The 21,339-nt window shown below is 38.6% G+C and overlaps 1 protein-coding gene across 1 annotated transcript in view; it reads left to right on the top strand.

Moving 5' to 3' along the window:
• Positions 1–15,141: 15,141 nt before the first annotated feature.
• LOC124712075 (phenoloxidase 2-like) overlaps positions 15,142–21,339 on the top strand; it is an 84,569-nt gene continuing 78,371 nt past the window's right edge. The window contains exons 1-3 of the mRNA XM_047242370.1: positions 15,142–15,165; positions 15,342–15,554; positions 20,193–20,388. Of these exons, the coding sequence (XP_047098326.1) occupies positions 15,142–15,165; positions 15,342–15,554; positions 20,193–20,388 (433 nt within the window). The remainder of the gene's footprint in view (positions 15,166–15,341; positions 15,555–20,192; positions 20,389–21,339) is intronic.

Genomic DNA, 21,339 nt, shown 5'->3' with positions numbered 1-21,339 from the left:
GCTCTCCTTCTGAATCTGTTGAAGTAATATGTTTGCTGATTTCTGAAGTCATTTTATCCCATGTAATATGATACTCCATTGGGAGGGAAAGGGGGGGGGGCTATGGGGGCTTGCCACTGCCTCTGATTTTCATAAATCAAGAGACTGCATCTACCTGGTTGCCTTGATCTGAAACTTGCCATTATATCAAATATATTTCCATCATGATCTGTTCTAGGTAAATTTTCCGAGAAGGTGTTAAGTAAAGTTACCTTGGATGTCTTACACTTCCACCACTATCAAAACTGTAATTTTCCCAATTATTTGTTGGATGATTAGTCTCCATCATTATTACGGTATGATTGGGGAACTTAACTTCAAGTGAGCTGAGGTTTTCTCTAAAGTTTTCGGTTATGTCAGGAGATGCGTCTGGTGGGTGGTAGAAGGATCCAATTATTATTTTATGGCCACCCCCGATACTGAGTCTTGCCCAAACAATCTCACATGCAGCTTCAGTTTCTATCTTGGTGGATTTGAATTTTTTGTCTACAAATACACCACTTCCATTTCCAATTTGCCTATCCTTTTGATATACACTTAAATTTTCCCCAAAAATCTCACTGCTATCAAATTCAGGTTTCAACCAGCTTTCAATTCCTAGTATTATGTGAGCTTCACTACTTTTCATGAGCATTTCAAACTCTGGCACTTGACTGCGAATGCTTCAGCAGTTTACCATTAGGATTTTTATAGTCTCACTTTTGGGAGGCATTTGTTTTGATCTCACACTGATACTTCTGGGTTTCCTACAGTTATCATTATCTGGGTTTGATAGATAATTGCCTCATCCAAAAAAAACCTTGTGCACTCCCCACACACAGTCACCTACCTGACTAGGAGCCTCTCATGTGTAGTGCACACCTGACCTATTTAGAAGGACACTACAGTTCTCAACACTGAGGCGCAAATCCAGGAAGTCACAGTCTGTCATGTCACAGAACCTTCAAAGTCTCTGGTTCAGTCTTCTCACTCAACTCAGAACCAAAAGGCCACAATCAGTTCTGGGGACAATGCTCCAAATTGTGACCTTTGTTGAAACTCCACATGCAAGGCTGTCTTCTCAACCTTCTCTGCCAGTCACTGGAATGACCTCGTAACCCAGATGACAGGCATCATTTTTTCCAGTGTATGCCACAGTCTGTAGTTGGTTCCCCCCATTCTCTCAATGGCTGCTGGAATAGTCTCCTCAACATCTTGAATGAGGCCCCCATACATACACAATGTTTAAAAGTGTACTCAAGGAGAGAACTCTGAGAAGAGATTAAAAACTGACCAATGGGTAAAAATTATAGGCTTTATTAAACACAGTCTTCCAGGTTTTTTTAGTCCCACTTTCCCTTGAAAGAAACTAGTAAAAAAGGTACATAGAAGCAAAGACAAGCAGTTGATAACACATGAAATTAAAATATTTTGTGCCAAGAAAAGAGAATTCTACTTAGTTTAGTGGACAAATGCAATCAAAGTTTAAAACTCAATTATCACAAATATTCTAAAATCCTCCACTCTATCATCAAAGGGTGATCTATTCATTTCCCAAAACATGTATTCCTTAATGGCATGTTTTAAAATGTTATTTGGTTGAGTTTTGAATCATGCAGTCACAATACAAGACAAAAGCATAATTTCCATGTTAACTATGAATGTTTGTCTAGGTTTCAGATTAGGGTTCATGTGCAAAGATCTTTAAAAAGTCCCTTCCTGACATAAATTGAAAATCCCTGTAAATTTAAAAGAAAATAAAAGCGTATTTCACCAATCACTCCATCTACAGCTTATCTACTCATCTAGATCCAAGGATTGAAGATTCCTTGGAACTGCATGACAAGGAGCGAAGCTCATTGTAAATTGGGAGTATCAGTGTGATCATGTATGTATTCAGGGATATACCAAGTGCATGATGATATAGGCCACTGCCAGGAGTGTAGACAAAGAGAGGGCACAAAAACTGTCCAAAAATAAAGATAAAATCAAGAAACATCATTTAAGAATTACCAAGGAAGATATGCAAATTTTTCTATCCCTCTATGAAAAGATGCCTTTCTCATGGATGGCTGATTTCGGGGAGGGGACCAAATGGCGAGGTCATCGCACACCTTTCCCAGTGACTGATACTGCTGTCAGTCATTTCATCCAAGTAGCACAATAAAGATATTATTGCTACTGGACAGACTTCTATTTCTGATATAGTTTATGTGACTGATTCACACAATTACCTCCTACACAGCTCACTCATGTTCAGCATGGAGCTGTTAGTGCTACTTCACTGTGGAACTGTAGGATCTTAAAGGTCGGCGAGTACATGCTGAAACAGATATGCTATTTGAACTAAGGCTTTCAATTTTTGCCAAGGGAGGAGTAATAGTAATTTATGAGGAGCAAATAAAATCTATGTATTGTTTTACTTTCAGTTTTTTTTTTAAATTTATACAATTTGTAATTTATGCGCAACGTAGTATTTGATTTGAATATAATAGAGGGAAATATTCCACGTGGGAAAAATATATCTAAAAACAAAGAAGCTGTAACTTACCAAACGAAAGTGTGGTATGCTGATAGAGACAATAAAAACAATAAAAAACACACACACAAATTTCAAGCTTTCGCAACCCAAGGTTGCTTTGTCAGGAAAGAGGGAAGGAGAGGGAAAGACGAAAGGATGTGGGTTTTAAGGGAGAGGGTAAGGAGTCATTCCAATCCCGGGAGTGGAAAGACTTACCTTAGGGGAAAAAAAGGACAGGTATACACTCGCACACACACACACACACACACACACACACACACACACACATATCCATCCGCACATATACACACACAGGCAGGCCTGTAATGAATAATGAATTTTTGTAGTAATAAATTTTTGTCCATTTGGAAGAGACAGAATCACTGACTGTTACTTTATTTTACTTCAAAGTTTCCATTGCTTTCATACTTCAGAATGCAACTTAACCTAATCCCAATCTCAGTTGTAGTGGCCGTTACTAAACTGTGTACAGTAATCAATAACATTTATTGTAAAATATTTACTATCCTGATATTTCATTAACTAGATAATGTATATAAATCATGTGCATGTGTTTCTCTCAGAAATCACACGTCAGTCATTTGTGGTTACATCTACATCTACGTGGATACTCTGCAAATCACATTTAAGTGCCTGGCAGAGGGTTTATCGAATCACCTTCAAAATTCTTTATTATTTCAATCTCGTATATTGCGCGGAAAGAACGAACACCTATATCTTTCCGTACGAGCTCTGATTTCCCTCATTTTATCATGGTGATCATTTCTCCCTATGTAGGTCGGAGTCAACAAAATATTTTTGCATTCAGAGGTGAAAGTTGGTGATTTGAGTTTTGTAAGAAGATTCCACTGCAACAAAAAACATCTTCTTTTAATGACGTCCAGCCCAAATCCTGTATCATTTCAGTGACATTCTCTCCCATATTTCGTGATAATACAAAACATGCTGCCCTTCTTTGAACTTTTTTGATGTACTCCATCAGTCCTATCTGGTAAGGATCCCACACCATGAAGCAGTATTCTAAAAGAGGATGGTCAAGCGTAGTGTAGGCAGTCTCCTTAGTAGATCTCTTACATTTTCTAAGTGTCCTGCCAATAAAACAGTCTTTGGTTAGCCTTCCACACAACATTTTCTATGTGTTCCTTCCAATTTAAGTTGTTTGTAATTGTAATTCCTAGGTATTTAGTTGAATTTAAAGTCTTTACATTCGACATACTCCTCTGCAGAGACAAAAATTCATTCTGGGAAGAAAAATTGTCCTGTTGATATTTTCTGTGCATTTACGGACTTATTCAGTTATGTAGATCATATAACATTACTACAGAAACTAAAACATTATGGCATTTAAGAACTCCCCTTGCACTGTAAGAGTCACATATTAACAATAGAAAAGAATGTGTCACTTTGATAAATGAGACCAATGGAATATAAGTTAGTTAGTTAGTTAGTTAGTTACTTTCACATTCCTTGGATCGTTTTTCATGATAAGTCATCATGATGTGAAATGAGTCATTTTGCATTCATATTGCAAATTAATTTGTACATCTTTTTGTACTCTAAACATCACCATATTGTTATTATTATTATTTATTTATTTTCTTCCCCCTGAAATGAAAACAAGATACACAGATTGAGTTAGCAATTCCTGCCCACCACCTTTTACACATTACAAACATAGCTAAATACTCAGTGGGAAAACATTAAATACAATATCCATCAAGGGATCAGCTTCTGTTCTTGACCTATGTAAGTGATTTAATGCAGACATTGGAGGACTGTCCAAAAACTGTGATCCTAGCTGATGATACAAATACACTAATAATAAATTTCACTCTCTGTATATCATATCACCTCCAAATTTAATAATGTAAATTTCTTAATACACTGTATACATACAATATGTAAAATTTAGTTACTAGCTATTGATCTGGGTGTTGCATTTGTAGCACCCAGTGGTGTATTTACAGGTTCCAGAAGTAAACATCTATGGGCGTACAATAAATGAAACTTCATGTGTGAAATTTGTAGGCATACAGACAGATAAAAAAATTGTTGTACCAGTATGATGTGGACAATTTAACTAAAAAGCTCAGTTCTGCCTCTTTTAAATTTCCTCTCATTGTGTTGTCCTGCAGATACAACTGCTATAGTAGAGTCAGTGAGAAAGGTCCCTGATAGTTGGCAATGCTTTCAACTGTGAATCCATACAAGCTTTAATTTCTCTTATCTTGTTTTTATGTTTCTTGCACAAAATGTACACTGATGGCAGTAGACTCATTCTGCAATCAGCTGCAAATGCTGCTTCTAAAACTTTTCTCAATAGTGTTTTGAGAAAAGAATGTTGTCTTCCCTCCAGAAATTTCCATGTGTTCACAAATCACCTCCATCAATCTCACATGTTGATCAAACCTACCAGTAACAAATCTAAGAGCATGCCTCTGAATTATTTCAGTGTCTTTCGTTAACCTGACATGGAAGTGATCCCAAATTCTCAAGCAGTACTCAAGACAGGGTCACACTGGTGTTTTCTACTTGGTCTACATTGTAGATAAGCTACACTTTCCTAGTATTCTCCCAATAAATCAAAGTCTGCCTGCTAAATCAAAGGCTTCCCTGCTATCGTTCTTATGTGCTCATTCCATTTGATATTGCTTTGTGTCATTACACCTAGATACTTAATCGACATTACTGTGTTAGGCAACAAACCACTAATACCATGTTTATAAAGTACAAGATCGTTATTCCTACTTATTTGCGTTAACTTACATTTTTCTACATTTAAAGCAAGCTGCCATTCATCACACCAAGTAGAAAGTATGTCTAAGTTGTCCTGTATCCATCTGTGGTCACTCAGGGACAGTGTTTTCCCGTAACTACAGTGTCTTCAGCAAACTGTCACAGATTGGTGCTTATCCTATCTGTCAGATCATTTATGTGTGTAGAGAACAAGAACTGTCTTATCACACTTTCCTGGGGCTCTCCTGAGGATATCCTTGTCTCTGATGAGCACTTGCTGTTGAAGACAGTGTACTGGGATCTGTTACTTAAGAAATCTCATGTATCTGGGAATCGATTCTGTATGCTCAGACCTTCGTTAACAGTCTGCAGTGGCACTCCATGTCAAATGCTTTCTGGAAATTTAAGAATATGGAGCTGCCTTTATCCTTCATCCATGGTTCACAGGATATCATGTGAGAAAATGGGAAACTGAGATGCACTCAAGCGATACTTCCTAAATATCTGCTGATTTGCAGACAGAAACTTTTCTGTCACAACGAAATGTATTATATTCAAACTTAGAGTATGTTCAAGAATTCTGCAGCAGATCCATGTTAAGGATATTGGTCTGTAATTTTGCAGACCTATTCTTTTGCCTTTCTAATGTAGAAGTCACCTGTACTTTTTTTACAGTCACTTGGGACTTTGAACTGGGCAAGAGATTTGCATTAAGTGCAAACTAAGTACGGGGTCAATGCCATAGAGTAGTCTCTGTAAAACCAAATTGGGATTTCATCTCTTTCAGTTGCTTCTCTAGACAATAGGTGCAGTACAAAGTGGTTGTAATTACACTAACAGTGTTCCAAGTACTGCATTCTGGGATATATACATCACAGGATGCTGAGAAGCTATTAATCGATGTGCTTACAGAGGATGCTGAAAAAAATAATAGTTTCACTTCCTCCCACCAGGTGAAAATGTAACACTGTAAGCAGTCAGAATGTGAAATGTTCCCTGTTTTGACTTCAGTATGTTGCCTGTCACTTGGCAACGCATGTTGATTTCTTTTGTCAAGTGATGCTTGGTGTAGAGGGTTAAGGAGGTTGAACTTTTCTGTACAAAACGCAATGGCTGTTGAGAAGAAGAATGTGCACTGCTGGCAAAGTTGTTTTATCAGAATGGCTTCAATAGAAGCACTGCATTGTGGGAGTATTTGCAACAGAAACAGCTGCAGTGATGCCCCAAGTCAACAACTGGGCTAAAGAATATGGTCAAGAGATTTGAAAAACAAGTGAATTAGATGGTGCAGCAGGGAGAAGGAGGCAGTCCATTCCCATGGCAGTTGCTGGTGAAGTTGCTGCAGCTATAGCCAACCTTGCAGCACATGCCTTAAATTCTAAAGCTAGTGTTCGAGCTGCATCACAGGAATAGTCCATCCCCTGGTCAACAATTCAAAAGATTTTGTGATGCGTTTTAGTCTGGTATCACTTCAAGATTCAGAATGTGCACCAAATGACGCCCAAAGATAGGCTTCAACATCATGACGTTGCCCTTCAATTTTTGGCGTGCACGGAAATGGATGACATGTGGCCAGAGAATAGTCCATGGACAGATGAAGCACATTTTACTCAGCACAGTGCCATGGATGCACAGACTCCACCACATGTTGCGCAGGAACATCCACTGTACTCAACTTATGTTACTGTGTGGTGTGGTTTCACAAGCTCCTTCATACTCGGTCCATTTTTTCAAGGTTGTGACACCTTATGGGCTTGTTAGTTGTACAGTAACATCTGCACGTTATAAGGATCTCCTTGTGCAACACATGATTCCAGTGTTGCAAGAACAAAACAGTATCTACACCACTATTTTCGTGCAAGGTGGGGTGACACCACATTTCACTTGCCAGGTGGAGGATTCACTTTGAGAAACCTTTGGCTAACAACCACACCATCTCTAGGCAATTTCAAGATGCTTTCCAGATCCCCAACCTAAATCCATGTGACTTCTGGTTATGGGGTACCTGAAAGGCTGTGTCTATCAGGGATGTATCTGAACTCTTCCTGATCTGTGTGACAGCACAATATATCACTCTAATTACAATATATATGCTGTGAGTAACTGCTGACAGTGCCGTGTTATGGATGCAGCATGTTGCAAAGTCTGGAGACCACAATGAACATATGTTTTAACTTGTTACCATAACCTAATAAACATACCAGAACTACCATTACCATGTGTTTAATCATTCCTCCCTTTTCCTGTACACACACCCCTTTTCCTGCACACACACCACATTCTGATTTCTTACAGTGCCATATTTTCACTGGGAGGCACAAAGTGGAACAATGATATTTTTTCAGCGTACTCTATGAGCCTACCGATTAATGAACATACCTATGAGGTTTCAACATCCTGTGATGTTTGCAGCCTGCACAGTAGCACTCAGAACACTGTCAGATTAACTATTTTAACTGTAACCACTCAGTGTTATGTCCTCCATATGGGAGCCTGTGCAGTGGTCAAATGAACATATGTCTGTATAACCCTCCTGCTGAACGAATTGTTAACATGAAATTTAAGACTACACTTTTCTTTTTGGTGTCTTCTGTTGCCACATAGTCTGGTTGACAAGTGACTGGACAGAAGCCTTCAACCTGGTTAGTGATTTTACCAGGTTGGCGGTTTCTATCCCACCACTTGTCGATGGGTTCTTGGCAAGATCTTTCACTAAGGTGTGAACTGGAAGTTTTTGTATGCATCAGTCTTTTTATAATCACTTGATTTTTTACTGACTGTTGCCTGTCAACATTTCTGCATTCTTTTTTAACAAAGAGTGCAACGATATCTGCTTCTTTAGCATTTTCTGAATTTTGTTGTTGGACCACAATGGGCCATCTCCATACTTAATTCATGTACTCAGCGCATACTTCTCAAGAAAGTAATTTACAGTCAGTTAACATTTTCCCCATAATTCCTCTGTGTCCATAAAACTGAAACTAAATTATGTCCATTCATTGTCAAATTAGGATGCTTACAATCGCTTATCTGCTCCCTCCAGCATAAGTACTTTCTTAGCCTTCTTGATGGATTTACTTATGTCAGTAACCATTGTTGCTATGATGACATCATGATCACTGTTTCCTTTCTCTGTCCTGAGACTCTTGATAAGCTCAAGCATGCTTGTAGTTACACAATCTAAAATACACTGATGGGGAAAAAAATGCAGCACCAAAAAGGACTTGTACGATGCAAATGAAACTTGGTAGGTGTGTTTCTACAACTGAACGATGATGTCTATTAATATTTTGCGTGAGTCACATAAGAGTGGCACTAGTAGCGCCACTATGAGCCGGCTAATCTGGTTTGCTTTAAGAACATGCTGTAATGGCCGTGAGTGTTAGTTGCCTTTGAGATTGTATGTGATGAGTTGATATTAGTCAAGAATGCCTTTATGGCAAGCAAGACACTGTTATCAACACTTCATGAGATTAAATGAGGTCATGTAATGGGGCTATGAGTAGCTTAATATTCCTTCTGCAGTACTGCAGAAAGATGTGGCAGGAATGTTGCCACTGTACATGACTGCTGGCAGTGGTAGCCATGAGAATGTATGTCTGCAAGAAGATCACTGTGTTCGGCTTGGGATTTTGGTGCATCATATTGCATCTGCAGCAGCAATTTGAGCAGCAGTTGGCACAACAGTGACACAACAAACTGTTAAAAGTCGGTTTCTTCAAGGCCAGCTCTGAGTCAGACATCCCACAGTGTGTATTCCACTCACCTCAAACCACTGCCATTTGAGAATTTAGTGGTGTCAAGCGAGAGCTCATTGGAGGGCAGTGTGGAGGTCTGCTGTGTTTTCTAATGAGAGCTCATTGTGCCTTGAAGCCAGTGATGGCCATGTGTTGTTTAGGAGAAGGTCAGTTGAGGGCCTGCAACCAACTTGTCTGCATGGTGGACACACTGAGTCTACACCGGGAGTTATGGTCTGGGGTGCAGTTTCATATGATAGCAGAAGCACTCTCGTGGTTATCCCACAGACCCTGACAGCAAATTTGTACATGAGTCTGATGATTCGACCTGATCTGCTGCCATTCATGAACAGCATCCCAGGGGGTATTATCCAGTAGGATAACAATCACTCACATACCACTGTTGTAACCCAACATGCTCTACAGAATGTTGATAAGTTTCCTTGGCTTGCTCGGTCACCAGATATGTCTCCAGTTGAGCACATATCGGATATCAGCAGATGACAACTACAGCATCATCCGCAAACAGTATTAACCATCCCAAGATTGACCAACCAAGTGCAACAAGAGAGGAATTCCATCCACTAATTGAAATCCAGCACATGTACAACACAATGCATGCATGTTTGCATGCTTGCATTCAACATTCGGACAATTACACCAGTTATTAATGTACCAGCATTTCACATTTGCAATGACTTATCTTGCGCATATGTTAACCTGTGATTGTGTAATGTTAATCACTTAAGTATGTTATCTAGACATGTGTATTTCCAAAATATGTACTGTGCTGACAGTGACAAAGAAAACCACTTTCAACAAAGGTTGCTTGTGCAAACAATTAAAAACCTGGAGAAGCATGTACAAGGGGCCATTGACACCAACACAACTGAGAGGAGTGAGTTGTTCAACAGGTGTTGTGCTACGAGTGGGTGAGGGAAATGGATTGATGAAGCTTGAACTTATAGGAAACATGTAATTCCAATACTTGGAATATTGGGACTTTACTATTACTTGAAAATAAAGAAATATCTGTACAGATTATGAATCCATGTGAAGGGCACACAAAGGGATTTTATGTTCTGGCTGAAAAGTCTTTAACATGTTACCAGCAGACTCCAGGAAGGAAATCGGAAACTCCAGATGTACATAGTCTAAAGTTAAGGTGTATCTTATTAGCCATACCTTCTGTGACTTATCAAAATATTTGGATTCAGGGATATAAATTCTGGCCATCACTAATGTTCATAGTAAACTGTTCTTATCTTTTTTAGTGTACAGTGTATAGACAGCTTATAATGTTCTCTGAAATCAGTTAAGTTACATAACAGCTACATACAATGTTCCACTTAACTGAAGATGCTTTCCCACAGTAGGATGTTTGGTTTCATAAAAATAATAATAATTATTATTATTGCGTGCATCACTTACAACAATAAACTTGTTTTACGTATTTAACCAAAAAGATGGATATATACAACTAGTGACAACATGTGCTCATTCAAACTATGCATGAATCTTGGAAGACTCACTCCAGTCGAGTGACTCATTGGATGCTCATTTAAAATGTGGGCTGGATATTGCCTAACTCACTCTACAGCGCAAAAGCTCCAATTGTGCATGTGGTATTTGCACATACCTTCTGCACTCTGGAATCTATTGAGCTGTACTCACACCTCTCTAGTATGAAGAAAGCGCAGAACTTTAACAGTTTGGTTATCAGTTAGTGTGTTGTTCTGAGTTTTTGTGGCTCCATATGCTGGTCTTCTGGATTTGAGTTATTGCCTAGGCCAGTGGTTCCCAACAGGTGGTCTGTGGACCCCCAGGGCTCCGCGAGCTATGCCAGAGAGGTCCGCAAGATGCTATTAGAATAAAAAATTTATTAAATATATTTCGTATGATAAGAGATTTTTTGTTATGGCCGCTCAATATTTTTTCAATAATGAATATGTCAATGTTTTTTCTAAGTACCAAAAATAGAAAACGTATAAAAAGACTCTTAATTTGGCTTTTTTAGGTACTTGATACTGTGATATGACAAGATACCAATCATGCTCGATGAGGGGGGGGTCCTTGAGAAAATTTTGTTGGTACCCCTGGCCTAGGCAGTGAGAGTAAATCTTCATGAAGAGGGATTGATTCATTTTTAGAAACACGTTGACATTTGTTGTAAAGAGTCATTTTTCAGTGAAGGTGATTTCGACAGATGTTCAGTAATATCAGTAGCCAGCACGTAGGTGCAGATCTGTCACTGTGGCACCAATGGCTCTCGTAGGTACATTCATATGAATGTCAGCTTCCTTCACATGAGCACTTCTGAAACAGACTTGTGTGCAATGTTCTGCTGCAGAGAATACCAAGGCAAGGGATGCTCCATGGACAACTAATATACGAGTAGTTACCCCATGTACTACCTGCCAGTTTCCTCACCAGATTTACTTCTACATCTACATCTATATTCTGCAACTGTACCACTTATTAGGATTACTTCCTGTTCCATTCCTATCTGTAGCACAGGAAGTAGGATCCTTTGAATGTCTTATTGTAATCTTCTCCTCATGATCCCTGTGTGAGTGACACATAGGGGGTTGTAATATATTTCTTAAGTCATCATTTAGAACCAGTTCTTGCAACTTTGTTAATAGACTTTCTGGTATGGTTTACATCTATGTTCAAGAGTTTTCCAGTTCAGTTCCTTCAATATCTATGTGACATTCTCCAACAGATTAAATAAACCTGTGACCATTTGAGCTGCTCCTCTCTGTAAATGCTCAATGTCTCCTGTTAGTCCTATTTGGTGTGGGTCTCACATACTTGAGCAATATTCTGGAACTGGTCAATGAGTGATTTCTAAGCAATCTGAATTGTAGACTGATTGCACTTCCCCATTATTCTAGCAATAAACTGAAGTCTACAGTTTGCTTTACCCATGACTGAGCCTGTGTGATCATTCCATTTCATATTCCTACGAAGATTTACACCACGGTATTTGTATGAGTTGGCTGATTCCAACAGTGACTCATTGATATTATAGTCTTAGGATACTATGTTTCTTCATTTTATGAAGTGTACAATTTTACATTTCTGAACATTTAAAGTAAGTTGTCAATCCTTGCAGCACTTTGAAATCTTATCAAGATCTGACTGAATATTTACACAGCTTGTTTCAGATAGTAATTCACTATAGATTACTGCATCTCTGCAAAAAGTCTGATGTTACTATTAATATTGTCTGCTAGGTCTTTTGGACAGTAAGGCTCCCAACACACTTCCTTGGGGCACACATGAAATTACTTCTACATCTGTCGGTTACTGTCCATGTAAGATAAGTTGCTACTTCCTTCCTACCAAAAAGTCCTCAGTCCAGTTACAAATTTCACTTGATACCTGTATGATCATACTTTTCACAATAAATGTAGGTGTGGTACTGAGTCAGATGCTTATCAGAAATCAAGAAATACTGCATCTACCCGACTGCCTTGATCCAGAGTTTTCAGTATGTTGTAAGAAAAGTGTGAGTTGGATTTCATGTGACTGATGTTTCCAGAATCCATGCTGCTTGCCACTGAGGAGGTCATTCTATTCAAGATATCTCTTTATATTTGAGCTGAGAATATGCTATAAGTTTCTACAACTAATCAATGTCAAGTATATTGGACAGTAGTTTTGTGAATCACTTCTGCCACCCCTCTTCAAGATGGTTGTGACCTGTGCTTTTTTCCAAGAGCTGGGCAAGGCTTTTTGTATGAGGGATCTACGATAGATTATAGGTAGATGAGGGCCTAACTCAGCTGCAAGTTCAGTGTAGAACTTGACAGGGATTCCATTGGGCCCTGGAAATTTGTTCAGTTTTGACAATTTCAGCTGTTTCTCAATACTACTGACACTCATACTTACTTAATTCATCTTTTCAGTGGTGCGAGGATTGAATTTGGGCAATTATCCCAGGTTTTTCTTTGTAAAGAACACTTGAAAATGGAGTTAAGCATTTTAGCTTTTGCTGTACTGCCCTCAGTTTCAGTTGTCTTGTGTCTGAACTTTCTTAACTGTGTAGGAAAGATGTTTATGGTGAATCAGCATGACACCCAGCTATTTTGGCTTATCGTTGTACTTGACTATGCCAAGAGGACTTATGTGTGGGCTGATCTTTGCTGCTGCTAGATGATTAGAGAGGTGGGAAAGACATACCTGTGTTTCAGAAACATTAGATCTAAGTCTCCATGTCTGATAATAATCATAAAGTTTAGTGAGGCTGTTTGTTAGGTGGTCTTCACATTCCAAAAGATCTTCACTCTGCTATGAAATTGAAAGGTTACCTGCATACTGGGATTTCTGGCAGGTCGAGTTTGGTAGGTCTGCTGTGTAGAGATTGAATGACACCAGAGCAAGAACAGAGCTTTCAGGCAAGCTGTCATTGATTACATTCTATCTTCTTGTTTTTATCTTCTTGTCTTTTCACCTTGGCCTAATTTAAACCACCAATTGCTCAACATGTTGCAAAAGATGTTACTTAGAGTCTTACAAGATATTGTTTTCATAAATTTCAATATGAGACCCTCATTATGCTCTTCATGGGTATGCTGCCGGATATGATCGTCTTCAGTACCGATATTTTGGTGATCCATCTGGCCGCCATCTTCAGGTGCAATCGTCAAGACACAATCACGCTGGAACTTAATGAACATCAGAAACCGCAGTTCCTTTATACCCCGGATCCAGCCACTGGGCCTGCGCGAGAAGCGGAAGAGCTGCCCCCTCTAAAGTGAAGAATTGCAGTGCCAGCGGCAGTAGAAACTGGCAAAAGTGATAAATCGCAAATTAAAATGTAGCGGGTCAAAAACCAGACCATTGTTGTTTTATATCAGATAAAATAGGGTTCCATATCATGCTTAAAGGAAAACCTCTGTCTCTATTAATAATGTCATCGAATAATCGTATTTTGATGGATTCCTTGAGTACACAATCCCAGTAACGAGAAGCCGGAGCAACAATTTGCGTCTCTTTAAATGACATGTTATGCCCTTAATTGAGACAATGTTTGGTGACGGCAGATTTTTCAGGCTGGAGCAAATGTATGTGACGCTGATGTTCCACACATCGGTCATGAACAGTGCGAATAGTCTGTCCAATATACGCCTTTCCACAATGACAGGGAATTTTATAAAAGATGATCATATCCAGCAGCATACCCGTGAAGAGCATAATCGTATAAGGCACCGGGAAAATCTGTGGGATCACATGAGACCCTCATGTCACACCATGTCATAAACTGCTGACAGGTCAACGAAAACTGTCCTGGTCTTGAGTTTCTTCTGGTAGCCAGTTTCCACGTGAGCAGTCAAGGAGAGCACTTGCTCACCAGATCTTCTATGAGGTGTAAATCCAGCTTGTTCAGGCGCTACCACAGAATTAATTTGGTCTTGTATTCAGTCTAAGATCGTTGTTTCTGAGAGTTTGTAAGCACAGTTAAGTAGAGAAACTGAGCAAAAGTGCTCTGCAGCTGTTCATTCTTCCCCTGGTGGCCTGACAGCAATGTAAATTTTGCTGATAATGTTCCTGTGTTCAGAATTTTCCTAAAAAGTGAACTACTCACGTTCGCATTGTAGGACCACTGTGCACCAAAAATTCATGGTATAGCAAATCTGCAGTTTTTCTGCATTTTGTATGGTTAAGGGTTGTCTCCAGTTCAGTGACCTTAAGTAGAGAAGAGAATTATGGATTAGATTGTAGAGATTTCTTGATTTCAGTAAGCTGTTCTTTTCTTTCTGAGCATTTACTTTACCTGCCAGAACCCTTGAAACTCTCACTAAGTGCTGGTGATTGTGTCACTTGAGACTGTTGACTTCTTTGTATTGTGGGAAGGATCTTCTCCGAGCTTGAAAATCAATGTCCAAATTTTTATACTGGCATGTGTGGTGTCAATGTCCCTGGTTTCTTTGTGCCATTTTTCTCTCCTATGTTCATTCAAGGAATTCATCAGATTTGAAGCTGTCTCCTAGTTTCCCTTTCCTTCAATTTATTATATACTAATATAGCTTCCTATTCAAATGGCACTGTTCAGAGTCAACCTGAAAACATGCTCATAATTTGAATTAATGAAGGAAAGTCATGGTATCAGCTAGTGGAAAGGACGTAAGAGACTACAACCTCCAGACTTTACATGGAAATGATAACACATGGAAAGAAGACCTGCTCACTGGTAGGATACCCAGATGATGTTGACGATGATTGAAAGTCACACTTGATAATGTTTCCAAACAATGTATCACTCATATAACAGAAAACCTATTTCTTTTTGTTTGTTTCAGGCACAGCAGGCGTCACAAGCACAGTCGCAGTCGCAGACATTATCACTAAACACCGCTAGAGGTCGGCTCAGCCTCTCGCAATCACAATCAAGTTCCTTATCATTCAGTGATCCTCAAAACATTCTTCTTATGTTTGACCGCATTGCAGAGCCATTGTTTGTTCCTAAAGGAATAGAAAACAGAATTGTGTTCAATCTCCCAACTGAGTATCTGGTGAGTTTATTGTGAATTAATGACTGAAGCCATACTTTAGAGTGTGTCTAATTATATCTATATGTGTATCATGTATAAGGCAATCCTCAGTTTAAATGATTTTTTTTTTAATGGGCACTTGCATTCTCTATGGAAACTGCAGTATGCAGACACTAATACCCTGTTAATACATGCCTGTCATTTTTAAGAGTGATGACAACATTGCCCCTCCATTAGTTATTATTTTATTTCTATTATTATTATTAGTGTTATTCATGAAATTCTGCAAATGTTTAGTACTGGTTTTGTTTAAGGTCTGTAGCATTCAAATTTCTTCTCAGACTTGTCCTTCTTTAGTTTTATAGCTTCCAGTAATGGCACATACTGTGCTTGTAGTAGCCTACATGAATTACGGTACATTTTACAAGGTGCCATTGCAAAAATTTTGAATACCCACACCCCATCCACTCACAAATATACCATACAAAAAGACATTCCAGAAAACACACACACAGTATTACCACAGTCAACAAAATTCTTCCTCGTGTAGTTTTATCGCATAACAATACAAGCGAGGTCAAGTAGAACTTTCAAAGAATACATCTTAAACATTGCAGTTTTCATAATTTTAAATAATTAAGAAATGAAAATAACAACAGCAACAAAACATAGAAATGCAATGAAACATAGAAATAATGGGCTGAAATAATATGTTTGTTCAACTGATCCACACAATACATGCTCCACATTTCCATTTTATTGTATCCTCTCTTTAGTATTCGTTCATTCAGAAATCATCGTGACTTTGGTTTCATACTGAAAAAGGATGGAAAACTGCTTACTAGTAACAAGATGAATGTGGAACACACTGTTGCTTTAGACTTCTCTATGAAATAAATCAGTGCAGTCTCTTAATAACAGTTACAGGTATTGTAGAAATGACATGTATTATTTTTCATTTTTATCAGTCCTCTTGGCTACAAAAGCGTCTTATGCATAAGACATTGAATGAGTCAGTTTATATGCATGCAGGTAAAAGGGATTTCTATGCATACATATTTGAAATTACAGATAATATGATTCATACTTTTAAACATAGATAAAGATTAATATACAGAATTATTCTTCAATGGTGTAAAAGTGGCATAGCTGTAAATATGACTTTAAAGGCTTCCCAAAGGTTTTGAAATTAGTATTTGCTTTACTATCATGAAATTTGTTATTGTGACTAACACTTTCAGCTGCTGAATTAAGCAACTTTATTCACTACCAGTTTCAGCCTATGTGGCTATCTTCAGGTTCATGAGTATATACAAAAATGTATTCAATAGTAGATGTAAAACTTTACAAAAATTATAAAATTACTCTAAAAAGTTTCATGATAAAACACAAACAGTGAGATTCGTATTTGGTGTCATTAGTATATCTTTGTCACAGGTTTGTAACCAGCGCCATTGACACAAATATGAATTTCAGATTTCGTGTTTTACCACAAATCTTCTCAGGGTACTTTTACATTTTTTGTATAGAAATTGTATCTACTATTGAACATTTATGTCATGTATGCATCCATACATCTAAAGATGGTTGTATAGACTGAAACTGATAATGTAAAGTTCTTTAATTTGGCTACAAGTTTACAGTCATGAGCCAAAACATTGTGACCACCTGCTTAATAGCTTGTTTGTTCATCTTTGGAACAAAATACATTAATGATTCTGCATATCAGAGATCCAACAGTTTGTTGGTAGGTTTGTGGACGTATGTGGCATTAGATTTCTGTGCACAAGTCATGTAATTTGCGTAAATAACAGGCCACTAATTTGCATATGCGGTGATGATGCCCAATAGCAACCCAGATGGGTTCCATAGGATTTACGTCTGGTGAATTTGGTTGCCAAGACATCAATGTGAGTTCACTATAATGCTCCACAAACCAGTGTAACACCGTCACATGTCCAAAACCTGGACAGTTATGTTGCTGAAAAATGACTCCACCGTTGGGGAAGATGTCAAGCGTGAAGGGATGTATGTTGTTCACAGCTGTCAGCGTGTCTTCAGTAACTACCACAGGTCCTGTGCAAGAGCAGGAGAATGTCACCCATAGCATAATGCTGCTCCCATCAGCCTGTGTCCGTGGCATGCTGCACATTTCGAACTACTGTTTACCTCAGTGACGGCATTTGTGGAGATGACCATTGCTGTAGTGTAAAAAAAATGTGATTCACATGAAGAACTGACATGTTTCCATTGTTTGATGGTGGAATCCTGTTGGTCCTATCCCCACTGCAGTCATAACTGATGATGTCGTTGGGTCAAGATGTGAACACATAGGGTGATCTACTGTGGAGCTCCACGTTCAACACTGTACGATTAGCGGTGTGCTCCAAAACACTTGTGCATGCACGAGCATTATGCTCTTTCATCAGAGATGCCACAGATCACCATGTATCCTATTTTACTGAGCAGACAAACCTCTGGACTCCATGTTGTGTGAAGAATCATAGATATTCAACCATGTAGCATCTAGTGGCAGTTTCACTGCCCTTCTACCTCTTTCTGTAGATGCTCACAACACTAGCATGTGAAAATTCGACCATCTTCACTGTTTTCAAGATACTTGTTCACAGACTCTGCATAATAATAATCTGCCCTTTGTCAGACTCACTTATCCCAATGGATTTCCCAATTTTCAGCCCATACCTTCGCTAGGGTGATCCCCTGTCCATGTCTGCTCTGCTTACATACTTTTGTCACCACGTCACATGCCTGCAATGCCACCATGTGTCAAATAACATCATGGTGGGCATGGTCATAATGTTTTGGCTTATCAGTGCATATTGAAGAAAACGTGTATGTATTGGAATATAAAAAATTATGAAAAGGATAATCTATCGGCCAAAGTCTTCTTTAGAAAATAAAGGAAAAAATGCACACACGTACATTTACTCGAGCAGCCACACCTCACATGAACATGACTGCTATCTCCAGCCATGGTCATGTGTGCCTGTGTGAGGTGTGGCTGCTTGAACGGTCTTTTCATTGTGCCTGTCTGCAACTCGATGTGTCATCTTTACAGTGAATAGCAATCTGTCTGTTCCATAACTGTTGAGATTCCAACCAGGACTTTCCATTGCTTGTATGTATTGGAAGTTTAAAAAGTTGTCAGTGTATGTAATCAGGGTAGGGGGTCACTGATGAAACTATGCAAGTTGTGTTGAAAAAGTTCCAGACCTTTGTTGTGTAAACCAGTGAAGTATAGGATACTTCCTTCCGTGGAGATGTGGTTGCAGGCATTTACGCACAGCTGTGAATTTCTTCCCACCAACAGAAAGCATCAGCTGCTAGCAACAGAGTCTATGAGAGAATTGGTTTGCAGTAAGTTGTAAAATGATGGGATATATTTAGCAGTGATATTGCACAAAATTTTGCCAAAAGCTTGGCAGTACCCAAGTGAAAAGCATTCACAAGACTTGACAGACTTCTGGGAACGATACAGTGAACAAGGTATAGATAAAGGAGTGGTATAACCTCTTCAAAGATGACAAGCACATCAGTGGACAGTGAACCACGTTCAGGTAGACACTTAACATGCCAAAGAATGGTACATTCAATTTTGACCAACAGATTGTGCATGAGGAGAATATCACTTATGCCTAAACTGCTGAAAAAGGAGCATAAGCTATCCCATCTGCATATTGCACAGGACATGCTGGACAAAGCAAACAGTAAATCCAATTTTCTGGAATATTGTGATCGCAGGTCTTTCTGCAACACTGTGATCATAGGTGGTGAAATGTGGTTTTAAGTGTACAACCCAGAAACCAAGATGCAGTCATCTCATTAGAAACTTGTGACACCCCAAGGAAAAAAAAAAAAAAAGCATGGCTGGTCCACAACAATGTCAAGGTCATGTTGACTATTTTCTTTGGCTCACATTGGATAGTGCATCATGAATATGCGCCCTAAGATCAAACAATCCCAAAGGAATACTGGAATACTACCAGGAGATACTGTGTGAAATTCTTCATGCTGTGTGCCACAAATGACCAGATCTGCGGGCAGTAAAAACTTGGCAGCTGTCGCAATAATGCACCTGCACTTTCTTCACACCTGATTCAGACATTCCTCACCAACGACAACATTCCTATCATTAGTCAGGCTATCTACCAACATGGCTCCATGTCATTTTGGGTTGTTTTCCAAATTGAAAATGTCCATGAAATGAACATTATTTGAATCAAGAGAAAACATCATGCAGAATACAATGACCCCATTGATAACTCTTCCAAAAGACACTCTCCAGAAGTATTTTCAACAGTGGCATGAGCAATGGAATTGGGTGTATTGCCAAGGAGACTACTTTGAAGAGGGTTAGGGTTCTGTATCTCCAAATCAACTAATATATTTCTGCCAACCAGAGTTTCAATACTTCCTAAACACACCTCATAGATAAAAAGCAAGAAATAGTCATAATGGGCTCATGTTCTTTCATTGTTAGGAATGTAGTAGCAATTTCCTCATATTTTCTTATTCTGTTAGAGAACTCTCAATACCACACAGCTTGCATGAATTAGGAGAAAAGGCTCAGAAAATCTAGGATGTTTCCCAGTTTTAAATGTCACGTCACTGTTATCTATTTTATCATTTTATTTTCAGCCATCACGCTATCAGCCAATAGCTTCAGATTTAGCAGACAGATGGGGTGGACCTTCAAATAAAATAGAAATAGATGTGCGGTCCATCACACTGCCTGATCTGTCATTTCCCATGAGCCTTGGCCGTAAAGAGAACTTCTCTCCATTTATACCACATCATCGAAGAATGGCAGGAAGACTTGTAGAAACATTTATGGGTGAGTAGTGTAGCAGAGAAGTTTAATGGTCATTATACAAATATATTCTTAATGTATTTTCTTATTTTAATGAGACTGATAAATAATTTTTTGAACCAGTACACATAAGCATACAGCTCTTACACAGGACATTTTAAGCTTTTTAAAATAAGAAATGTAGCTTTTTATGACGTGTAACTGCTTGTTTGTAACTATTTCTCAAACGAAATGTAAGATGCCATGAATTTTTCACAGTTTGGCTTGTAGTTTATTTTCTGTAGATCAGAAAATTATCTGTTTTACCAGTTTAATTTGCTTGTCACTACTTAGAAGCTCAAGAAATTATCTGTTTCATCAATGTAATTAATGCAACAATTCTCAGAACACTAAAGCAAATGAGGGTCTGAGAAATAGAACATTATAAAGAAACAGCACATCCAGACCGTGGGAACTGACGATCAACCTATATAATCTGTGGATATAATTCTGAGTGTGAAGGAATCACATATGGGGTTCTCCATGGCTCAGTTTAGGTCCACTATTGCTTCTCATGTATTTAAACAACCTTCTGCCTAATACACAACAAACAGAATTAGTTCTTTTTGCAGATGACACTAGTACTGTGACCAGCCCCAGCATACATACAGAAACAGAAGAAACAGTAAACATTGTTCTTAGAAGTATCATTTACTGGTTTTCTGAAAATGGTCTCACACTAAATTTTAAAAAGGCAACAATTTATTCAGTTCTGCGTGTCTAGGGGTACTACGCCAGTGATAAGTGTAACACATGGTGAGGACATAATAAACTGGTTGGAAACTTCAAAATCCTTAGGTGTCCATACTGATGAGAATTTAAACTGGAAAAAGCACATTTTGGAACTCCCAAAACAATGTAGTTCAGCCACATTTGCACTTAGAATCTTTGAAAATTTTGAGAAGAGACAAATCAGTAAGTTGACATATTTTGCAT

This window comes from Schistocerca piceifrons, chromosome 8, assembly GCF_021461385.2.
Source record: "Schistocerca piceifrons isolate TAMUIC-IGC-003096 chromosome 8, iqSchPice1.1, whole genome shotgun sequence".
NCBI classification, from domain to species: Eukaryota; Metazoa; Arthropoda; class Insecta; order Orthoptera; family Acrididae; genus Schistocerca; species Schistocerca piceifrons.
This window is presented reverse-complemented; position numbering and strand designations above follow the sequence as displayed.